The sequence below is a fragment of the Opisthorchis viverrini genome (assembly GCF_000715545.1).
Source record: "Opisthorchis viverrini unplaced genomic scaffold opera_v5_13, whole genome shotgun sequence".
Classification (NCBI taxonomy): domain Eukaryota; kingdom Metazoa; phylum Platyhelminthes; class Trematoda; order Opisthorchiida; family Opisthorchiidae; genus Opisthorchis; species Opisthorchis viverrini.
The window spans coordinates 3,750,240-3,769,874 of record NW_008751669.1 but is presented as its reverse complement, the minus strand read 5'-3'; the positions used below and the strand labels follow the sequence as shown (position 1 = coordinate 3,769,874).

Genomic DNA, 19,635 nt, shown 5'->3' with positions numbered 1-19,635 from the left:
TCTTGTAAATGTCTGTTAGAGCCATTCGTTGGTTTAACCGTTTCTTTCTTATTCCTCGAGGTGTATTTACTGAGTCAACACACATTACGGGAAAGTAAGAATAAAAGAATAAGAGAAAAAAAGAATAAAAGTAAGAACAAACTGTGGCATCATTTCGGTACATGGCTGCCACGCTATGGAACCACGAGGACTGAGACACTGCCCGGTCGCCCGAGTCCAGATAGGAACAGTTGAGGTGCTAACGTTCTGAATTCTAACCACGACGTTCCGGTCACCAAGTTCCCGCCGTCCTGACCTCGTAGAGAAGCATAAGTGAATTGCGCTCATGGCTTGTTTACGTAAATACACCTGTATATATATATATATATGTACATATACATAATATAAGAATTCATCACCAGACCATGTGAATTTACACTTAAACTCCAGTTAAGTGACCGCATTCAGTACCATTTAAAAAATGGTACTAACACGACTTGGTAACTGAAATTACACCGTGAGAAGTTTGTCAGTAACATATTATGCAGAGTTTTACAACAGTTTTGACGAGCGATACCCGCAATAATTCCTCAGTATTCTTGGAAGAATATTCTTGAATATGATTACGCCCATGAAACGAGGCAACAATCAGGTACAACATATATTTTCCGGTTATGAACAACCGCTATACGTCCTTTTGAAAATAAGCCATAGCCTATGGCTGCAGACTATGTTCCGACTATAAAGCTAACTTCTGTCAATACCGTCGAACGACGGTACCAGCAAACGGAATACTCAGCTGTTCCAAGAGTTTGCCATGTATCGCCCAGCTCCGAAGCATAGCACGCATTTTCACTTCCAAGTAGACTATTCTCTCAGATGTTAGTAGGTTTACTTTGTTTAAACATAGTGAAATGTCACATCTACATGCGTGTGAGTGTGGTGCGTACAGAAGCTAGGTGACAGCGAAGATCAAGTTTTCAATAACAAAGCTTCTAACTTCATGGGCATAAAAGTACATTTAAAAGGCACTTTCTCCAACTACTGATTACGCCGCATGGCGTTGTTAGGTTGAGAGATACACACGATCAACCTGGAGGACGACATTGGTGTCAGATGTATTGGTCGAAATTTCCCAGTCAGCCATCTGAAACGATGACTTTTCAATCTTTTCCATTTTACTGAATTTATTGTGACGAGTTCCAACGATAAAAGATCTGTCCATTGTGCCCTATGCCGTCCGAAACGTTCTGATGATCAGTTCTTCAAAGCCGTCGTGTTATAGCTGAATACCCATGTTTGGCATTTATGAATAATATGATAATAATCGTTCAGCTGTAGCACCCTTTCGGTTTCTGACTGGCTGAGGTTTACCAGGCATCAAATATTGCACAAACACCATCTGGATTTTCAGGTTTACCTCGTCAATAAGTTGTTTACCCCTCAGTGCAACTTTATTGCTTAATCTAACTTGATTTTCCGCTGCCTTTGGGTTCTCTCCAAACCTTGAATCTGCTTTTCTTCATCTCTCAGCCAAACTCAGTTTGCAAGAGTTCCTTGGGTCGCTGGTCGTCCTCACGAAGTAAGTGTTCAACGGCTTGTTCAGTCAATTGAGCACTTTTGCCAAACCATGGACAGAAAAGGGTAATCAAGTAGTGACAAATCGCTGTTTTCCCTACCCCAGCACTTCGCTTTTGCACTACTTTGCGCGAATTCGTGGGGAAAATAACCGTTGTTCTCAGTCCCCGGCTGGTTGTATTTTCGACGACTCGACCGTTCCAATACAGAGCTACTTCTGTTTTTTTTATCGGTCTCATTGGGCTTATCTGGCAGTAGCTGGTTGCGTACGCAGTGTGCCGATCAGATTGTAATTAAGTGAAAAAATTTTTAATACATGTGACCGCATTCAAAATTAATTTCCTCACTTTCGGCTAATGCTGCTCGCAGTACAGGTGGCTCGGATTTTTTCGATCACTTGGTAGACTCCAGCGATAAGGCCCTGTATTTATGAGGTGGTCTGCTTGTGTTCTTGATTGTAACGCAGGATACACTGTGCTGGACGATGCGCATTAGTTGTTCCAGTAAATTTGGCCTTGTCCTTGAGTTCGTCAGCCGGAAATCTTCAATCACAAAAAGTACTTATTGCGCACGGCAGTTAAATGACTTTATTTCTATGTCGCTTACTGGTAACAAAAGCTTATCACAGAAAAACAAGCCTAGTTCGTGGGTTTCTTGCCTAAATTCATACTACGATGGGTCGCACATGAGCAGCCGAGGGTGCTTCACATTCTCTCTCAATTGTGCGGAGTAGACTTGATGCTGGACCCGGAATACGTTTCCCTGATGAAGTTCGTGCAACAATAGATACGGGCACAATCGCTGCAAATTGGGACTGAATTTGAGCTTCGCTGACGGGTCTGACCATCCGATTCGTCAATTTTCCTGCTTGCCGTATATTGTTGTCCACGTTTTGAGTGAAAAATTTAGCATTGGCAGACGGATCGTTGTTTGGTGCCACACTGGATGCGTATTTCAGCAGAAGCTGATGGTGTTTGCGTTGTGCGTAAGCGCAGATGAAAATGGTGCAGATGACTGCTGCGGCCAGAATGAGTGAGCATACCAATGGGATCAGAATAGGAGAACCTGAATGCATAAGGGATTTGTGAAACAATTTCGTGTGAGAACGTCGTAAACGATTAGAACAAGTTTTAAAACAGTACGTCCCTCATATCCGCTTGAATAATACAGCAAAAAGAAGGCTGAAGACCGTAGACATTTCGCTTTTATCTCGTCAGCCTCAACAAAATAGTGGACCGGGGCTAATCGTATGGTGGATGAACCAGGTTCTGTTCTCAAGCCCAAAGCAAGCGGTCAGTATGTGTTTGGGTCTTTTGTACACAAGTTGGTTTGGTTTTGATGGATCAGTGAAAGCTAAAGATCTCAAGTTGAGATTATGCAGTAGAATTTTCCGAAGGTTGTACTGGGGTCAATGCTGCTTCCAATAGATAGAATGCGTTTTTAAAGATTGATGTGGCAGGTTTTCCGGTCGATCGATTAGCCACCCAGCTCATTTACGAGGCCAATGTTTTGAGACATGTTCACATAATCCATCTGTTCTGTCAATGTATGTTTCACCGCAGCTTCATGCGAACTAGTACGCAACGTGTGAGGGAATGTGACTGGATTGATAAGAGAAGGATCAGTTGGACAGCTAGATACGTACGGTCGATTACAGCACGTAATTTGTGCCATAAGGCTGCGGTTAAGCTATCTGTAAACCGCAGCAGCCAGGCCTATGCTTTTGCCGTAGCGTGCTGCGGACTTTGATAGATTTCTCTGTGCAGTCTTTAGTAATCAGTCTCCCTTAAGGGAATGTTTCTTGAAGAGAACCAGGAGTACATATGTATCTGGTACGGTCGAAAAAGTGCCCACCAGGCTTCTCCAATGAGCTAAAGCAGTAAGGCTTCAAAATTGTAGATAATCCCCAGCTTATGGGAACGCTTAAAGGTTTTATCTGAGTGTGTGTTAATTAGCATATCTAAAAATGCAAGGCAGTTACCACTTTCTGTCTCAAAAGACAGGTTTGATGCGGTTGTATAGGGATTCAAAGTAGTTACAGCCTACGAAAACAAAAGTGTTCACGTCGTTTTTAGGATCAAGATTTCGTAGGCCTCACTAAAGAAACATGATACGAAGGGGGAAATACGAGCGGGCTGCATTCGTTTACTTGCTTTTCAGAGAACTTGCTGGGATGTGGGTTTATATATCCATCGTCAAGCATATTCTTCAAATAGTCAATTTCAGTAGCACAAGAGACTTCGTATTGTTTTTCATCAGCGCTGAGTAGAGCCCCTAAACCGAGTTTCCGCGCCAATAAAGTTATTTTTTGGTTTGGCGTTACCATGTGTTGTATCTCTTCACCTGCCCTGACGCTACTGAGTTATAGTCACAAGGCAAGAAGAAGACCTGAAGGAACTGTGTATTAACGCAATTACAAATTTCTTTATATGTGATTCACTTGTCGCCGTATTTGATGGTCGATCCGCTGTCAACCAACCAGTGTCTCCCACACGCCCACACTGGTTCTCGGTTGATCATAGATGGCCGTCTGTGCGCTTGTGTACGGGGTGCCTTGGCCATGGAGTGGGTGTGAACCTTCTATGTCCCTATTTGACCTTTCTCCGGTACATGATGAAATCGGACGTGATTCAGACGTGGGGGCATAATCGCACGGCTCTGTTTCACATGATTGTTCCGCTGCGCAGCCGTATTACCATGTTAATGCTAAACTTGAACCAGGTCCACCCCACATCCCAGATACACTTCTTCGATTATGTGCTAGCGTGCCAAACCAAGCATATTGTTTGGTTTGTGTTATAGTTAACAATCGAACGCGAACCCGAGAGATTACGTGAGCTCCGATGATAAACTTCGTCCTCAATTCTTGTTTTAAGGTAAATGACGCCGCCAGCGCCCTACGAACGACAACTTCAGATCGGTAACATCTTTTTGGGAGATTGAAATCACTTGCCTTTGTAAAAGTAAGAATCAGCGACATACAAAGATGGTTGCAGCACCCAAATACGAGTGTTCAGTGGTTCTTTCCCCCGCATCCATACCACTCCAATATCTGGCACGTTCTCGCACACAGGCGGCTGCGTTGGGAAGTTAACTGAGATGAACGAACTTCACAGTCATCAATGAAATGCTCGTAAAATCCCAACCCTGTCATTTGCGGTCAACTGCCATGCGGAGAAGCGCATAAAGTGGTCGACGGCTCAAATGCTACTTAAGACGGTCTTACAATCAGTGATGCAGATAAAAGGAATAAATTTACCTGGTTTTCGAATAACCCTAAGCACAGGTCTTCTGCTCAGGGGCGGTGGAAGTTCCTCAAGGAAAGCCTCTAACAATTATTGAAGCCATCAAATTTTCTGAAGGGATACAGCATGACTTAGGCCTGTCACTATCTGTGCTTTAGAGAAAAGGTAGGCTAGCAATCGACCGTTCCAATTTCGTTGTTAAGATGCAAACGTCTCAGTTTGAATGCTTGAAAGATCAATAAATTCGTTCCTAGATTCATATGCACCTTTTAATATGAGGGAGGTCTGGGACAAATGCATGGACAGCTATTGCATATTGAGACGTAATTCCCCCTAAGATTTGAAAGCGGGCACACCACATTCTGGGATATTTTGGTTCTCCCTATAGGTCTCTCTTATTGAGGCGTTCTACTGTATCGTATCTCTCAGGGAGGTTGTAAAATATCGAGGCAAAGGCAGACTTAGTGTAGTATCTGCCTTATTCAGTATCGTGGACTACTCCCAGCTCGACGTAAGTGATCAGTCAGTACGGTTTACCCCATTGTGCACTTTCAATGAGTTTACACTTCTCCATCCATTCGACTGTTGTCACCACGCGGCTGAAGTACGATGCGTATTGCCAATCGCCACAGTGGTGATGACGACTGTGCCGGTACTTACAGGTTAAAAATTCACAGCCCTACCGAGGTGGACAAGTATGACAACATTTTACAGATAGTTCTTACTACGGCTGCCAGGTCCTTAATTTGGGGGACAGTTTGCTTGACCTCAACTGTGAAGCCCTTCGGTTCCAGTCATAGCTTTTCTGTTCACTGTGAGGCAGAGACTGAAACTGAATGACTGACCGTCTTGAGTCCGCCGTTTTCTCGAACTTTTGATTGAACTGGAGAATTGTGTAAAACTCATTCTCCATCTACATCACAGCAGCGTTGTTTATCATTGAGGATTACCACTAATGTGTATATAATGGAGCTTCATGTTTTGATCAACTCTATTCATGTGCTAAGCCACGTACATGCCACTGACGCTTTCGTTGGCTTCTTCAGTCAGGTGTTTCTAAGGGTAGATGAGAAAGCCTTTCCACTAGCAATCGTATTTACATAACAGGAACTACTATTCTTGGAACTAAACATGGTCTTAGAACGCATTTTAGCATTTACTTACCGAAATCCTTTTCCCTCAAAACCATCGTGTCCACGTGGATTTCCACCACGCCAAGTAAAACTCGGTGCCAATACTTGTCAAGTTGATTGGTCACAAGCAGTTGACTGAAAGGAGGAAGTGGCATTGTTTCATCGGTCCATAATGGCCCCAGTTCATCTTTGCGCATAGTTATATTGGTCGCTGCCTTTTGGGCAATATCCTTGGAAATGTTGTATGCCAACAAGTGGGCAAAAGAGTGTTCTTGTCCGTCTGGCCCTACCTGTAGTTGGTCGCCATCTGCGCTTATGGTGATCTATAGATTAACAGGATACAGCAAAATGGCTTGTTATAAATACGTCAGCATCTTTCGACTCATAAAGTGTTTCATCCATGAAAGATACCTTGCAAAAAACTGTAAATGAACTCACTATCTCCTTGCCGATTCGGAATGGATGTTGATTAAAGTTATGAAGTAATTCAATGTTTGTATTTTAACTACATTTCATACCACTCACGAGTTTAAAAAAATATTTTGGTAGCCCCACTGGCCGTTTCGCTCTGCTTTAAGTCCACCAGGTAGGCGTAGTGTCGTGATTTTCATTAATCCTATGTCCCGCCTAGACCCTCGCATGAGTAGTGTTTTGTCAAGAAAATGTACTGCGAGGCTTCGAACATCATACTGACTGAAACACGAGGTCACTTTGGTGCACTGCGTCCGACTGGAGATTGCCGTAAACCAGCAATTATTTGAATCTCTCGTTAACATCAATCAAATGTGCGAACTAATCTATTCCGCACACTGTGTAAAATTTGATTTTCAAGGAGAGCATAGAAACTCAGCGACCGCAACTTTATGATGAGCGACAAGAAGGGCGAAACCGGTCGTAGGCTATCGAAGAATTTTTTAGAGTCTTATTGGTTGTGCGTTGTGTCAGTACGTCTATATCTAATTTAACAAAGTATCATTTGGCCTTGTTAGCTAGTATATAATGCGCCTACTTCTATTAAGTAAAAGATCATTCGATCACTATCAACGTTCACGATAACACTTTATGATAGCGACAAGAAGGGCGAAACCGGTCGTAGGCTATCGAAGAATTTTTTTAGAGTCTTATTGGTTGTGCGTTGTGTCAGTACGTCTATATCTAATTTAACAAAGTATCATTTGGCCTTGTTAGCTAGTATATAATGCGCCTACTTCTATTAAGTAAAAGATCATTCGATCACTATCAACGTTCACGATAACCTACTGATCTAACTCGGCCTAAGGCCTATCCGAGAGCACGTTTTGCAAGCCACTAGCCAATCACAGAGTTGTTTTTAAGAAAGTTCTCACTTCTATAGCATTTCCTTGCTCCTTGGTGTAGGTTGCACGTAAATCGCAACTCATGCCGAAGTTTTTAGCCTCTTCTTGTTTTTCTCGGTGCCGCAATGTAGTAGGAAGTTGGCGCACTGACATACATACATCGCCGACGGTAACGCCGTATGGCAGTCTCGCTCTGGAAAATTGCAGTATGATACGAGCACAGCGGTTGTTGAGGTGTGCTGCGTTTGGGCGACAACCAGGCATAGCTGGTCCAGGGTACATATCTGGCATCATGCGTCGCAACTGGGCTGGGATCGACTGAGTAGTGTTCAAACAGACTGTTCTCAGATAGCAAGGTGGGACAAAGCATTCGCCTTCCCCACCGGATGACAGGATGTGGCAGACCTCATCTGCCTTGCAAGCGAACGGGTCTGATTGGCCCACGGCACGAAAACAGGACCAGTATCCACAAAATTCCTGCGAACAGAACAATAATATCAGCGTCATAAGTGAATTTATTAATTAGTGAGATTTCTGGCATTGACAACAGAATTGATGATTGAGGAGTGTTCAGTGATCAGCAAATATGTCGAATTTTTGTGTATGCGAAACTCAAACTAATTTACCACAGGCCGATATGTTCTTTACTGTAGTTAAGAGTGAGATGCTAAGGTGTTGTTCAGACTTTCTGTTGCTATACCACACCTTTGTCAGGCAGTTGTCATTAGTGGGCCATCTGCACCCAAAATGTTTGTTTGAGGCCATTACCTGGTTGAAAGTATTGTAGGATATAAGGGATACTTAGAATCGTAATAGGGTTGTATGGATGACCGGTTACCTCGTTGTTGTTGAGGGCTCAAACTCCCGAGCAAGGTGCCACCCATCGCTCCACATGCAAGTCTTTGTCATTGGCTGCTTCGAGTCCTTGATTTGCGTTGCTTTGAATTGTCCCATCACGGTGAAGACACCAACTATATGTAAGAAATTCTTCCTAAGAGTCGACACGTGAGTATGATCAGTCATATCTACTACCTGTTCATGACGCTAACCTAAAAGATAAAAGCGGTGCTCCAGCCGGGTTTGCGGACCACTATCAGCAACTTAGGAAAGGTGGACGGTCCCTTCCTCGGAGCCATTTAAGGATGGTATGTGCGGTAACTGATGTCAGTGCTTTGTCATTCTGTGACCAATTCCGACTCTTCGGAGCTCTTCATCAAATACCGATCATGGGTGCACTGTATGTGCTCGATGAATCCGAGGGGCCTACAAACTGGGGGTAATCTTCGGCGCCCGGTGCATTACGATCACCGCATTCATTCTGCGATATTGCTTCCAGAGAAATCTCTTTCGTCTGGCATCCGTGACGAGCACTGCTCACAATACGAATACGAAACACCTCTTAGTTGGAAACGATGCATTACTGTGCCTGCAAGCAATCGGTCAAGATGGTGGTGACCCGGAAACTGACACATTCATTTAGGCCGGTATCAGTTTTCCTCAAGCCCTATTCATCTTCACACCCCTAACCAGCTAGTAAACAGTGCATCACAAGTGACATCCAATCTTCACGTCCAAACAAGCCTTCAGAATTCGTAAGACATCCAGTGTTGACGGAGTATGCCATCTTAGTCCCTCACACGGTGTTCAAATTAGTAGCGTTCAACATGCAACCATGCGATCATGCTTATCTGCTGCCAAATAACCTAGAATCAATGAACCCTTATGTTTAGTGTTTATCAGAATCCAGACTGTTATAATCGACTACATTAATTGTGCTAATTTCCACATAAATCAACCAGTAAAGTTCGAACCAGTTGTATACAGCTAACTTACTGCAGTGAAAGGCTGGGGCAACATTGAAAATACCTGCGACGAGTGGTGAGCTCTACCTCACATACAGCTCTCGGTCAACAGCAAAGTATTTGCCAAAACTTTGAGCGGCTTAATCAGGAGGTCAAAGGAAATTCGAAACAAAATAAACTCTCAAGCTACGCGAGTCTTAATCAACTGGAACTGTACTTTTGAGAGTTAACTCTGCCACTTGTGATACGAACACTGCTATTAACAGCATGAACGTCGGGGTCGGCGGGCTTGACCGAGATAAAAATAGTTTGGGTAGACGACACTCTACCGACATTCAAAAGTGGATGTCTGTGTGGAAAACTGTTTGCCTCTTTCGTGGACCCCTTTCCGTCCAAATGTATGTTAGTATGCCTAACGGTATACGAGGACTCTAGCAATTGGTTCAATTACCGTTCCACACCGAAACTTAACAGCAGTTGTATGATTCCCTCTGTACCATCCGTGAGCCTTGATGACCAGCTTCTAATGAAGTCATCGTTAAAACTCTGCAGCTGAAGATCCACAGAGTCCCGGGATCCGAAAACGTACCGCAAGCCCTGTTTAAAGGGTTCGGATTCACTCGTAGCTATTAACTTGCTTTATTTGTCCGAAAGGTTGGGTTTCAGAGAGCCCCGCTAATTTGTGGTTTGCCATTATCCGTCCATTTTCAAAAGTATGCGCTTTTTGGCCGGACCAACCACAGACTCATAGTTATGTTACCGATGGCGTATGGACATCCGGTGACTGATCTTCGGTTAAACTCACTTCTCGAGGTGCAAATCCGAGAAGAACGAGCAGCATTCCGTCCGAGAATTTTGCACATAGATTATACGTTCAATTTCACCAGCCGTTAGTTAGGCGCCACGTTTACCGGCTTCTTATTGTCATTGTTTTTCCTTGTAGTCAAGTGTCTAGTTCAGGAGCACTCACTTGTGTGCTCATGTATGCTCGTTCTGCATGAAGCTGAATGTTAAGGTCGGTTTTTACATGTGTCAACCTTAGAGTTGACAGGGTAGGACGTACTAGTTCATATCGTGATTTGGTTATTTGTTTACCGAAGTAGACCACTCAGCTAGGGTACACATGCAGTGTCCACTATAACTCCCCTACGCAGTTGCCTCTGCCGTTGTTCTCCCCACTCCTAAAAGAAATCGCACCGGTCGAAGTAGTAGCTGCTATTTGCTTATAGTTCTGTTCGTAACAAATGTAGACGTGAAGAACCGTTTGTTTGAGTAATGTAGTCCTAAATATGCACTACACATGTTTTAATTCTCTAGCTATTTCAGTGCACAATTACACGGCTTGATGCTACGTTTGGTTTAAACTCAGGACGTTTTACAAATGGTGGATTTATTTTAGACGTCTTTACATTCTCAGCTTTGTTCTTCAGAACTGCTGGAATTAAATGGAACGGACGCACTTGTGCTACTTAGCTTCTCTTTACAAGAATCGCGTCGACCACATACTCATTAGCCACTGGTGACAAAGGGTCAGTACTAGACCGTCGATCCTTCAGAAATACCTATGTTTGTTCAGGCCATCCTATCGTTCGTCAATGAAACAAACAAAATAAAACCCGTTATGTGCTGCCTTAAAAGCAACCTCTTCCAAAGACCCTATGGATAACCGGGAACAGACAATAGTCACTAGATCAGAGGCGGACAACTCGTTATTCTGACAGTTAGATCTCAGCCACTACCTCCACTTCTTGACAGAAGACACTGCCTTTTCAAGGCCACTGCATAGTTCGGCCTGGCGGTTTATTAAACATAAAATCGAAGGAACTCCCTCTTCGGATAGAGAGGCGTTGTGGGACCAGAAGGTTTTAGAAATGAGGGAGCTAGTGCAAAAGATGTCACAAGAAAGCTCAAGCGCAAAACTGAATTCATTAGGGAGAATAGTTTGCCTTCGATGGAACCCCCAACACGGAAGTACGAAGTGATCCAAGTAATATATTGCGGGATCCAGAGGGTGAAGACGATGTCGTTTTATGACGCCGCTCATGTTGTACGGAATTCTTTGGCAATTTTGCCATCTACTTTGGTACTCTTGAGTGAGCTTCGTCTCACCTGGTGGGAAGCTGCTGAATGTTGGCTGGTAGGACTCAGTCATAATGGCAAGAAAACTCGCTTGTCTGGTACAATGATTTATCACAGTCTTTGTAAATGAAGAGGTGACTGGAATAACCTGGTTTCGAGACTTTTAGTCTGATTTAGTGTAATCCCTTTTTAAGCGGCTTTTGTACATCTGGAGTATTTTACTTCAGCTGAGATGCATCCTCCGACAATATGACACTTGCAAGTCTTTGCTCCATGCATGCATGGATGTTTGATCACATTATAACGTGATTATTCAGACCCGAAACAAGCATTTGTTTATAGTAAATTGCATATTCATCTACTGCTGACGTATCTACTGACGAATATGCAATAAGTAACAACCACCCTTGAGTAAATTGTGTGCGTGAAATCAAATTTACTAAATTACTGTTGAGCAAAGACACTTTATGATATGCTTGAATCAGATTCCAAAAGTGCAAACAAATTTTGGGGTAAAGCGGGCAAGAGTATAGCCATCTTAAAAAACTCACGTCTTTGCACACGACTTGTCCCATGTCACATTGGCAGTGCTGGCAATCGTAAGTCCACGTCTCGTTGTGATCATATATGCGCTCGTGGAAGTTACACGCTGGTGGCTTCGGTGGGCTGTAGATAAGCACTTCTTCACAATGACGACCATGGCGACTTTCAGGGCATATACACTGGTAGTCCCCAACTCGATCGATGCATGTCGAACCGAAGGCACAAGGATTGGTCGCGCATTCGTTGATGTCTACCAAGTGCACCGGAGAAGAACAGCTTCATTTAACTTCAGCTGGTGGTGCAACTCAGTTCTGTGGCATATTATGACCTCCTCATGAGCCCCTTGTATATTTTGAAAGGTTTTCAAGAGTGACTGCTTGTTTCGCTTACCCTCACTAACTAAACTAGGACGGGTACACAAACGCAAACTGTTAACCACATTTAGTATCAAGCTTTATCTGGCATGAATAGGCAATCTTTGATTAGAACAACACACGACTGATCAGCAATTTTTCGCTATTTTTCGAATTTGCCTCAAGACTGCATCGTTCACACACGGTATTATTAGATATATTCTCTCGAGAACGTAAACTTCTGCTGATAGTCTAAGCTGTCTTTTTTTATAAGCGCCCTGTAGATGAGAACAGTGGTGAAGCCTAGGTGTTACACCAGCAATATAGGTAAGAGGTTACCGCCACCAAAAATATAGCTTCTGGAGATTCGCTTTGCTTCATTTGTGAAACTCCAGGAAATTCACAACTCTGTTAATTTTGTACATATAGCTCTTGGAAATGATAAGCCCAATTGTCCGACATTCTTAGGATTTAATGACACTATAGAAGGGCGTCTCACATGTGCATAAATGGTTCGACAGTCTTACGAGAACGATGAATTATAGTGAAAACCCTAGGAACGTACTGATACTGCAGTCGCTCCCGGTAAATCCTTTGGGGCACTGGCACTCGAATGAGTTGATCAAATCTACACATGTTCCATTGTTGTAGCTGTGAGGCAAAAGAATGGAGAAATAGTCCGACTAGCACGATAGGAACTGAGCACGTTAGTCAGTGCGCGTTAGGTTAGAGATGTATGGCTGAATAGTAGATTAAACACCGTTGAAACCGTTAAATTCACACCATGGTAGCATATGCGATAAGAATTCCAAGCGGATTTGCCACTGTCACTCTGATGGTAACTAATGGACTCCAAATTTGCTTCAGTAATTTCACTTAAGCAGCTTACAGAAAGCATCACGCACTGTTGCACACCTACCACAATAGCTCAACGCCAAACGTACAAGGGACCCATAATTTTAGTACTCCTGGATTTTCAAGGTGTATTGGACTCAGTTGACTGGTCTGCTCAACTTGGCACTCTTGTTACCAAGGCACGTCCCGGAAGTATGTGAACATGAGGATATACGGCGAGCCCTCCAAAAGCTTCTGTACACAAAGTGGTGTACATTCCATTCCTACTTAATTTCGTGATCAGTGACATAATGAGATGAACGATGGAAGGTCCTCTGGCGAAAACTTTGTCGACGGTATCGTTGCAGACGGTATCGTTCTCATCTTCGAAGAGCAAAAAGAAGGCGCAGGTGTTTTTGGACGAATTAACCGGAGTCATTTAGCCATTTCTCATGCACATTGCATCCAAAAATGTAAGGTCATGCTCGTGGACATGCAGTCACTGAACAGTCCATGTGCACTCCTGCATACATACCTTGAAAGCTGTATTATTGCTGATTATAGTGTGACAGATGAGGTCACTGCACGAATCAGCAAGGCTCGGATGGCTAATTTGAGCCACCTATGGACACAGTTTTGCTACTTGACCTCTCCCAAGGGACGGATCTACCACACACACATTAGCCACTGGTGGCAAAGTGTCAGTACTCGACTCTCGACCATTGAAGAATACGTCCCATCCCATCGTGTGTCAACGAAACAAACAAACTAAAACCTGTTACGCGCTGCCTTAGAAGCAAACTCCTCCAAAGACCCTAAGAATAACCGCGAACGGACAATAGTCACTATATCAGAGGCTAAAAACTCGTTACTCTGACAGTTAGACTTTAGCCACTGTCATTTCTTGACAGAAGACGCCGTCTTTTCAAGGCCACTGCATAGCGGTATATCTATGGATATCAAGGGACGTATTTATCAAGGCTGTTTGTTATATGGATGTGAGATTGGCCCGTTCGAGCAGTGAAACTGAAACGTCTTCATGTGTTCAACAATCGCTGTATCAAAAGGCCAGCTCGTGTGAGATGGTGTTGGCGAATCCGTAACGAAGGAATTAGGAAGCGATTTTTCTGTTGTACACCGGGTACTTCCATTAAAGAATGTGTTCAGAACCAGAAGCTGCGTTGATTAGGCCACGTTTTGCGTATGCCGAAACATCGTTTGCCGAAGACAGTGCTGTTTCCCGTGCCCAATTCAGACTCCGGAAACAGAGAGGTGACCGACCTTCAATTGGCAGAGGGGTATGAAAGAGATTTCGAAACGTTTGGGGGCTGTTGGCACTAATCGCCTTCCAGGATCCTCAGTGCGCCTGGTTGGAGACCCCGCAAACTATGGCTAAGAATCGATGTCGGTGGCGTTCTTTTTGTCAGTTTCTATTCAAATTGCCTGAGTGAATGTCTGGAGGTGTGGGCACCTCGGAATGATTGTGGTAAGCTAGCACCAATTCCCTTACCCTTCCATCTATACTCTTTTCTTCACAACATGACTTTCAAATAAATCATGGTTGTATGGCAGCGAAACATCAGTGTTGAACAGTGACCTCTTGCTGTCCATGATGATGATGATGAATATTAGATTTATGTGTGTCTATCACCCCCTCAACAAGTAAACATCATTATCGGCTGATTCCATTCACATAATATTCAGTAACAATGTGGAAATAATGAAGCCTAATGTCTCCACTTTTGATGAGACTTATTTTACGGACAATCTGACAGAATGTTACAGATTTTTCAGTAAGAGTAAACAATAGAACAGATGAAAGAGACTGTAGGCTTTACCAATAACTGTTAATTTTAGCCAAAATACTTTAGACTGCAACACTCAGCAAACAGCTCAAATGTAATCGGAATTTCCGGGAACTACCTGTGTCTGAAGACTCCAGCTGCAAGTTAACTATTGCTGTTTTTGGAAATTGCATGCCTGGCAAACGTTTGCCAGCTCATCACAGATGCGACTGCATTCATTATGCTATCGCTCTGAGAGTCAGTATCGTATATCGAAACGTTCGCCGTAGCACCCTTGCAAGCCACGATTACGATTCTGGGTCTGCTTTTAAGACGAGAAGACCGGTCACAGTCCTCAGCAGTGCTATGCTAGTTTGTACTGCAAATTTTGAGTACCTGTCTCGGACATAGCGTTCTGGCTTCCTTGTTCTCTTTGCAAATGAGCGTTAAAGTGCTTCGATTCAGGACAAAGTATTTCCACGGTGTTTTAAGTACTCCATACGCATATCTTATGGACAAAATTGAAGAAGATACATATATCTTATTGGTAAACGCTTGTTAACGAACTTATTTACATCAGATACGAGAGAAACGATTAACCAATGCAACGTTCTTCACATGAAGGGGGCGCAAACAATCCTCATGCACGCCTCGTTTGGCTCATTATGCTTCTATAGGAAACACCGTCATGAGACGTTCAAAATATTCGCTATTTCTAGGTTCTCTCTAGATGGGATTTCCGCTCAAAACAGTGAAGTTAACGGAAACTTTGCTGCTTCACCACGCGGTCATAATACTGTAAACTGTAAACTGCTCTTGAGATTGTAGTCAGTTGCTGAATATCGAAACGTATAACATGCTTGAATACCACTTGTGGTCGCCCACAACCCACATTATATTAAGGACTCAGTCCACTGATTGTTTAAATTTTTAACAGTTTCTAAAATATATAAATAATGTGCAAATTTCTAGATGAACCACAATATGGGCAACTTATCAGCATACAAGATCCGAGGTTTTTTCAATAACCCGTGTATAGTCCACTTCCCTTTATTCAGTAAACGAAACGATACTAGTGTCACAGATGAAAGTGTCAGTCACTGGTGACTGTTTTTTCTGCCTGAGTGCTGCTCACTGTGAGTAGAATGCTTCCTATGCGATTAACGGAGAATTTAGCTGGCTTGGTTGATTCACACATTCCAGTGGTACAGAATCACGACCACACATAATTATGGAAACTCGCTACTACTCTCAAGGTAAAACTATGAGTTCCACAAATGAAGTACGCTGGTAAAGTCCGGTGGCTTCAGTGCTCAAGATTATTTCCACTCATCGGGTTACTTTGCTGATGCCTGGATCGGCCAAATTCCCCTGAAAATATGAATGACAAGTCAAATAAGTTAATATCTCGATGTTGAATGAGGGGGCAAGAAAATGTGTGCAGTTAGTACCTAGTTCGAGCTCACTCATCTAAATTCATGTTTTCAACTTATTCTCAAAATATAAAAGCACTCCCACAACATGGCTTACCAGGGCATTGAACTGCACTCGTTGATATTGTTTTGACAGTATTGTCCATCAAACCCAGGTCGACAAATGCAGTTGAAACTATCACCGACATCGACACACGTTGCTCCGTTTTTACATAGCGTTCGGTTTGCACAAGCTCTTGAGTCAGGTCGACCTAATATGAAAACATGTGGAGAACATTTAAATCATAGGGATATAGTTAACACTGACTTGTGATAATGGAGATATTTATTGCACAGATAAAACAACAGAGTAACGTCCAGTTATTTGACCAGTTCTTAAACAATCAACGAATAACATCACGTGTTTAAACATAGTGACCTTTTTGACTTGTGATTTAGGAATTTACTGTCAATAACAGAGAACGGTCTGAGTTAGCGCCTAAAGCTTTTAACAGGTCTGAAAACCGGTTAATTTGTACGAAAATAGCAACAAGCAAAAGAAAGTTCCGATTCTTCCCCTTTGGTCAACGGCTCAAAGATGCATCGTTTTTGCTCAGAGTAAAAGATCCTACCTAAGAGCTAACTCCAGCGGGGTAGTGCTAAGGTGGAAGAGTTGTCACTTGCTTTGTTTTCTCGAGGAGAGTGGTTGTTTTTCTTCCATAGGTTGTTCCAATGTTTTTTTTACAAATTTGAAAGGCCGTCGGGCAGCAGGAACAAATAAACTCTCATCAGTGTAGAGAGATCTTTATGTTTAACCTTGACAAAATTACCAAGCTAATTCTGAAATAAGAACATCTTTTAAAACAATTCGATGAACCACTCAGTTTTTATTGAAAAATTTGTCTCTGAAGCGTCTTCCTCGGTCACAGTAACACAATACTTACCGTTTCGGTATCATGACTGCTGGCTACAGTATTACTGCGATGCCTTAGCTCGTGAAGTTTGTATTTTGTCTCAAGTTTTGTCCAGTTTTGTCACTATCGTCATCGTCGGTCCGGAAAACCGTGCATCTAGGCGTCCGTCTGATAGCTGGGGAAGTGCAAACGAGCATCGAATGCGCAGACGTTGATGCTTTATCTTAATGGCTTATACTACTCCTGAAGTTGCCTAAAATTCGCCGACACCCCAGTGCCATTTTCACATATCTCAAGGCATACCAGGTAGTCAACTTCAACTTCACCTTCTACCCAAGCAAAATTGGATCCAATTCGTTAATATATACCCATTTTTAAGATATGTTGGTGTTAAAGAAAACAACAGGAACAGGGTGTAGATAGTCAAGTTGAACAATTGCCGTATAGTTTACCTAATGCTGAACAACACTAATTTATCGGTTGGTTTACACATCTCGGCAGGCAGGATTGCTGCACGTCATCAGGAGCGAGCTACATTCACCGGCTTTGGTGCTGTTAGCAGTTAGGAGCCTCTTTGACTCATACCAAATAACTCTGTCTAAAAAATAACTGTGATGACAATCTTACTGTAGGACTGTGGTTTCCAAGACCCAAAGACCACAGGCCTCCTTAGTCGGTTGATCACATGGTGGGAATTGGCTTGTTGCAGAAAATTCTTAAATTGAACTCAAGGAGTAGCTAGAGTGGCAGATAAAGTCGATTAGGCTGAATGAGAGTTTGATTATCGTTCTCGCGCATTTCGTATGGAGCGTTCCTTGTGCTTCCTCTTGTTCGCTCTTTACTAGAGCTTCATTCTCCATTGTTCTGTGGAAGTGTGTATATAATTCTGACGCGGTTTCTTTGTGACCGCGGTCTTGGTGACGGGAGATTTACGAGTGCTTTTGATCGTATCTCACTCTTGAAGCTTTACACGACACGCCCATTGTGGGGACCTATTTTATTCTGAAGACTTTTCCAGTGGTCTATGGAAAACCATGCCCAGCATAATAAAACTCTTTTTGTGACCTACGCAAATGGCACACTGATCCCATCCAGTTCTCTCCGCATTCACACTGAAATCCACCAGGAATATGAGGGTTGGAGTGGCAGGCCCCATTGTTGAAACATATTCTGGAAGCATTGCAAGGATCTTCTGTCCTCAATTGACACCATCGACCTGACCAGCCAACGTCACAGCTGCAGAAGAAATCCCCAGGGTGAATGGTGTGATGGCAGTTACCTCCGTTCTGACAAGGATTAGGGTGACACAAATCCTGGGCTGCGGATAAATCACGAAAACACCAAGGTATTCGAGTGAAGAAGAAGTCTTTATACAACAGTTAGAGTATACACTGTACAGATTGTTCAGCTGAATCTCAGTTAATTCGATAGAGACACAAAAAACTCCTTTACACCATCTACTCCCTACAGAGACCATTCTCCCTAGACCTGGATAAATTTACAGACGAATCGCATACAAGTGAAAAAGGACTCAGGGTCAAAGCTAAACCCATGTCATAAGCACTCGCCTGAAAGTTACACTGACATGTTGATTGTTCTGTTGCGAAGGCCGGTTATCAAATGATGGTTGTTAGCTTGGTGCTTCATGTTTGCCACACAAGATGACCTCATGTTAGCAGAGATAACCACCTGGGTTCCTTTGGCCTTTGAACCAATTTTCGGATCAGAAGGCAGACTGAAGCCAGACGCAGTGTGAGTAGATTGGGGACAATATATGGGTCAGTTTCCAGATTAGAATTAAAATAAAAGCCATTGAGTCCATTGTGTTTGTAAAGGTCTCTACTGCTCAGTTCTATGTGTTCGCAAGCTCGTCTTCAGTAGACTAGGACATTTGGTTGCACAACTGTACTTAGTTGCTTTTCAAGTCTATTGAGGTCAGAGTCATATGCGCATAAGTGCCTTAGTTTGTGTTCACACAAAACATTCTGATAATTGCAGAATTATATTCATCAGATGGAACTTAAGGGAATAGATTAGGAGGCGGTTTAAACAATGGTCTTAATTATTCCTTTTTAAAAAGGTTGCCCTCACCGATCTCCAAAGTTATTGGTTGCTATTAAAATAGAGGTTCTGATCGCTACAAACAGGAAATCCGCTTGGGCGAAAGTAGACGCGTGATGTGATTCTACCATAAATTATGAGTCGTAATGTTTCTGCCACTCTCATCACCGATTTCAGCGGTCATTTAATGTATGACACCGTCTTTGGAATTGTAAATTCCCAATCATATTAAATGAGTATTCACTTAACTAGTTTTCGTTGAATGTGATGGGTGATTCGCGACGTCCCGTTTGAGTATGTTAGGTTCAAACGTCTAGATCAATCAGCACACGGATTAGCCTTCTGCGGACTCCATGCCTACATATGAATCTTCCACACGAGTAACTATATATAGTGTATACTTTTGTGGCTCAAGACAATACAAATATCTCTGACACGTCTCAGCTTTATTTTGACGTGTAAATATGTCTTAAGAGTCATCAGGATTCCCTTTCACACAAACATATATCTATCGTTTCATCTGAAGCAGGTCAACGTTGCGATTTATAGTGGTCCAAATGCCACCAAAAGAGATTATTGTAATCCTACTTGCATCGTTGCTG

At 42.9% G+C, this 19,635-nt stretch overlaps 2 protein-coding genes across 2 annotated transcripts in view; one reads left to right on the top strand and one right to left on the bottom strand.

The window, feature by feature from the left end:
- The window catches only part of T265_01277 (hypothetical protein), a gene marked incomplete at both ends in the record, with an annotated part of 48,333 nt that extends 46,468 nt beyond the window's left edge, over positions 1-1,865 (top strand). The window contains one exon of the mRNA XM_009165262.1: positions 1,513-1,865. Within this exon, the coding sequence (XP_009163526.1) occupies positions 1,513-1,627 (115 nt within the window). The remainder of the gene's footprint in view (positions 1-1,512) is intronic.
- A 257-nt stretch (positions 1,866-2,122) lies between these two features.
- T265_01276 (hypothetical protein) overlaps positions 2,123-19,635 on the bottom strand; it is a gene marked incomplete at both ends in the record, with an annotated part of 59,516 nt that continues 42,003 nt past the window's right edge. The window contains 7 exons of the mRNA XM_009165261.1: positions 2,123-2,622; positions 5,967-6,258; positions 7,282-7,728; positions 11,684-11,925; positions 12,594-12,679; positions 16,177-16,330; positions 18,042-18,290. Coding sequence (XP_009163525.1) covers positions 2,222-2,622; positions 5,967-6,258; positions 7,282-7,728; positions 11,684-11,925; positions 12,594-12,679; positions 16,177-16,330; positions 18,042-18,290 — 1,871 coding nt within the window. The remainder of the gene's footprint in view (positions 2,623-5,966; positions 6,259-7,281; positions 7,729-11,683; positions 11,926-12,593; positions 12,680-16,176; positions 16,331-18,041; positions 18,291-19,635) is intronic.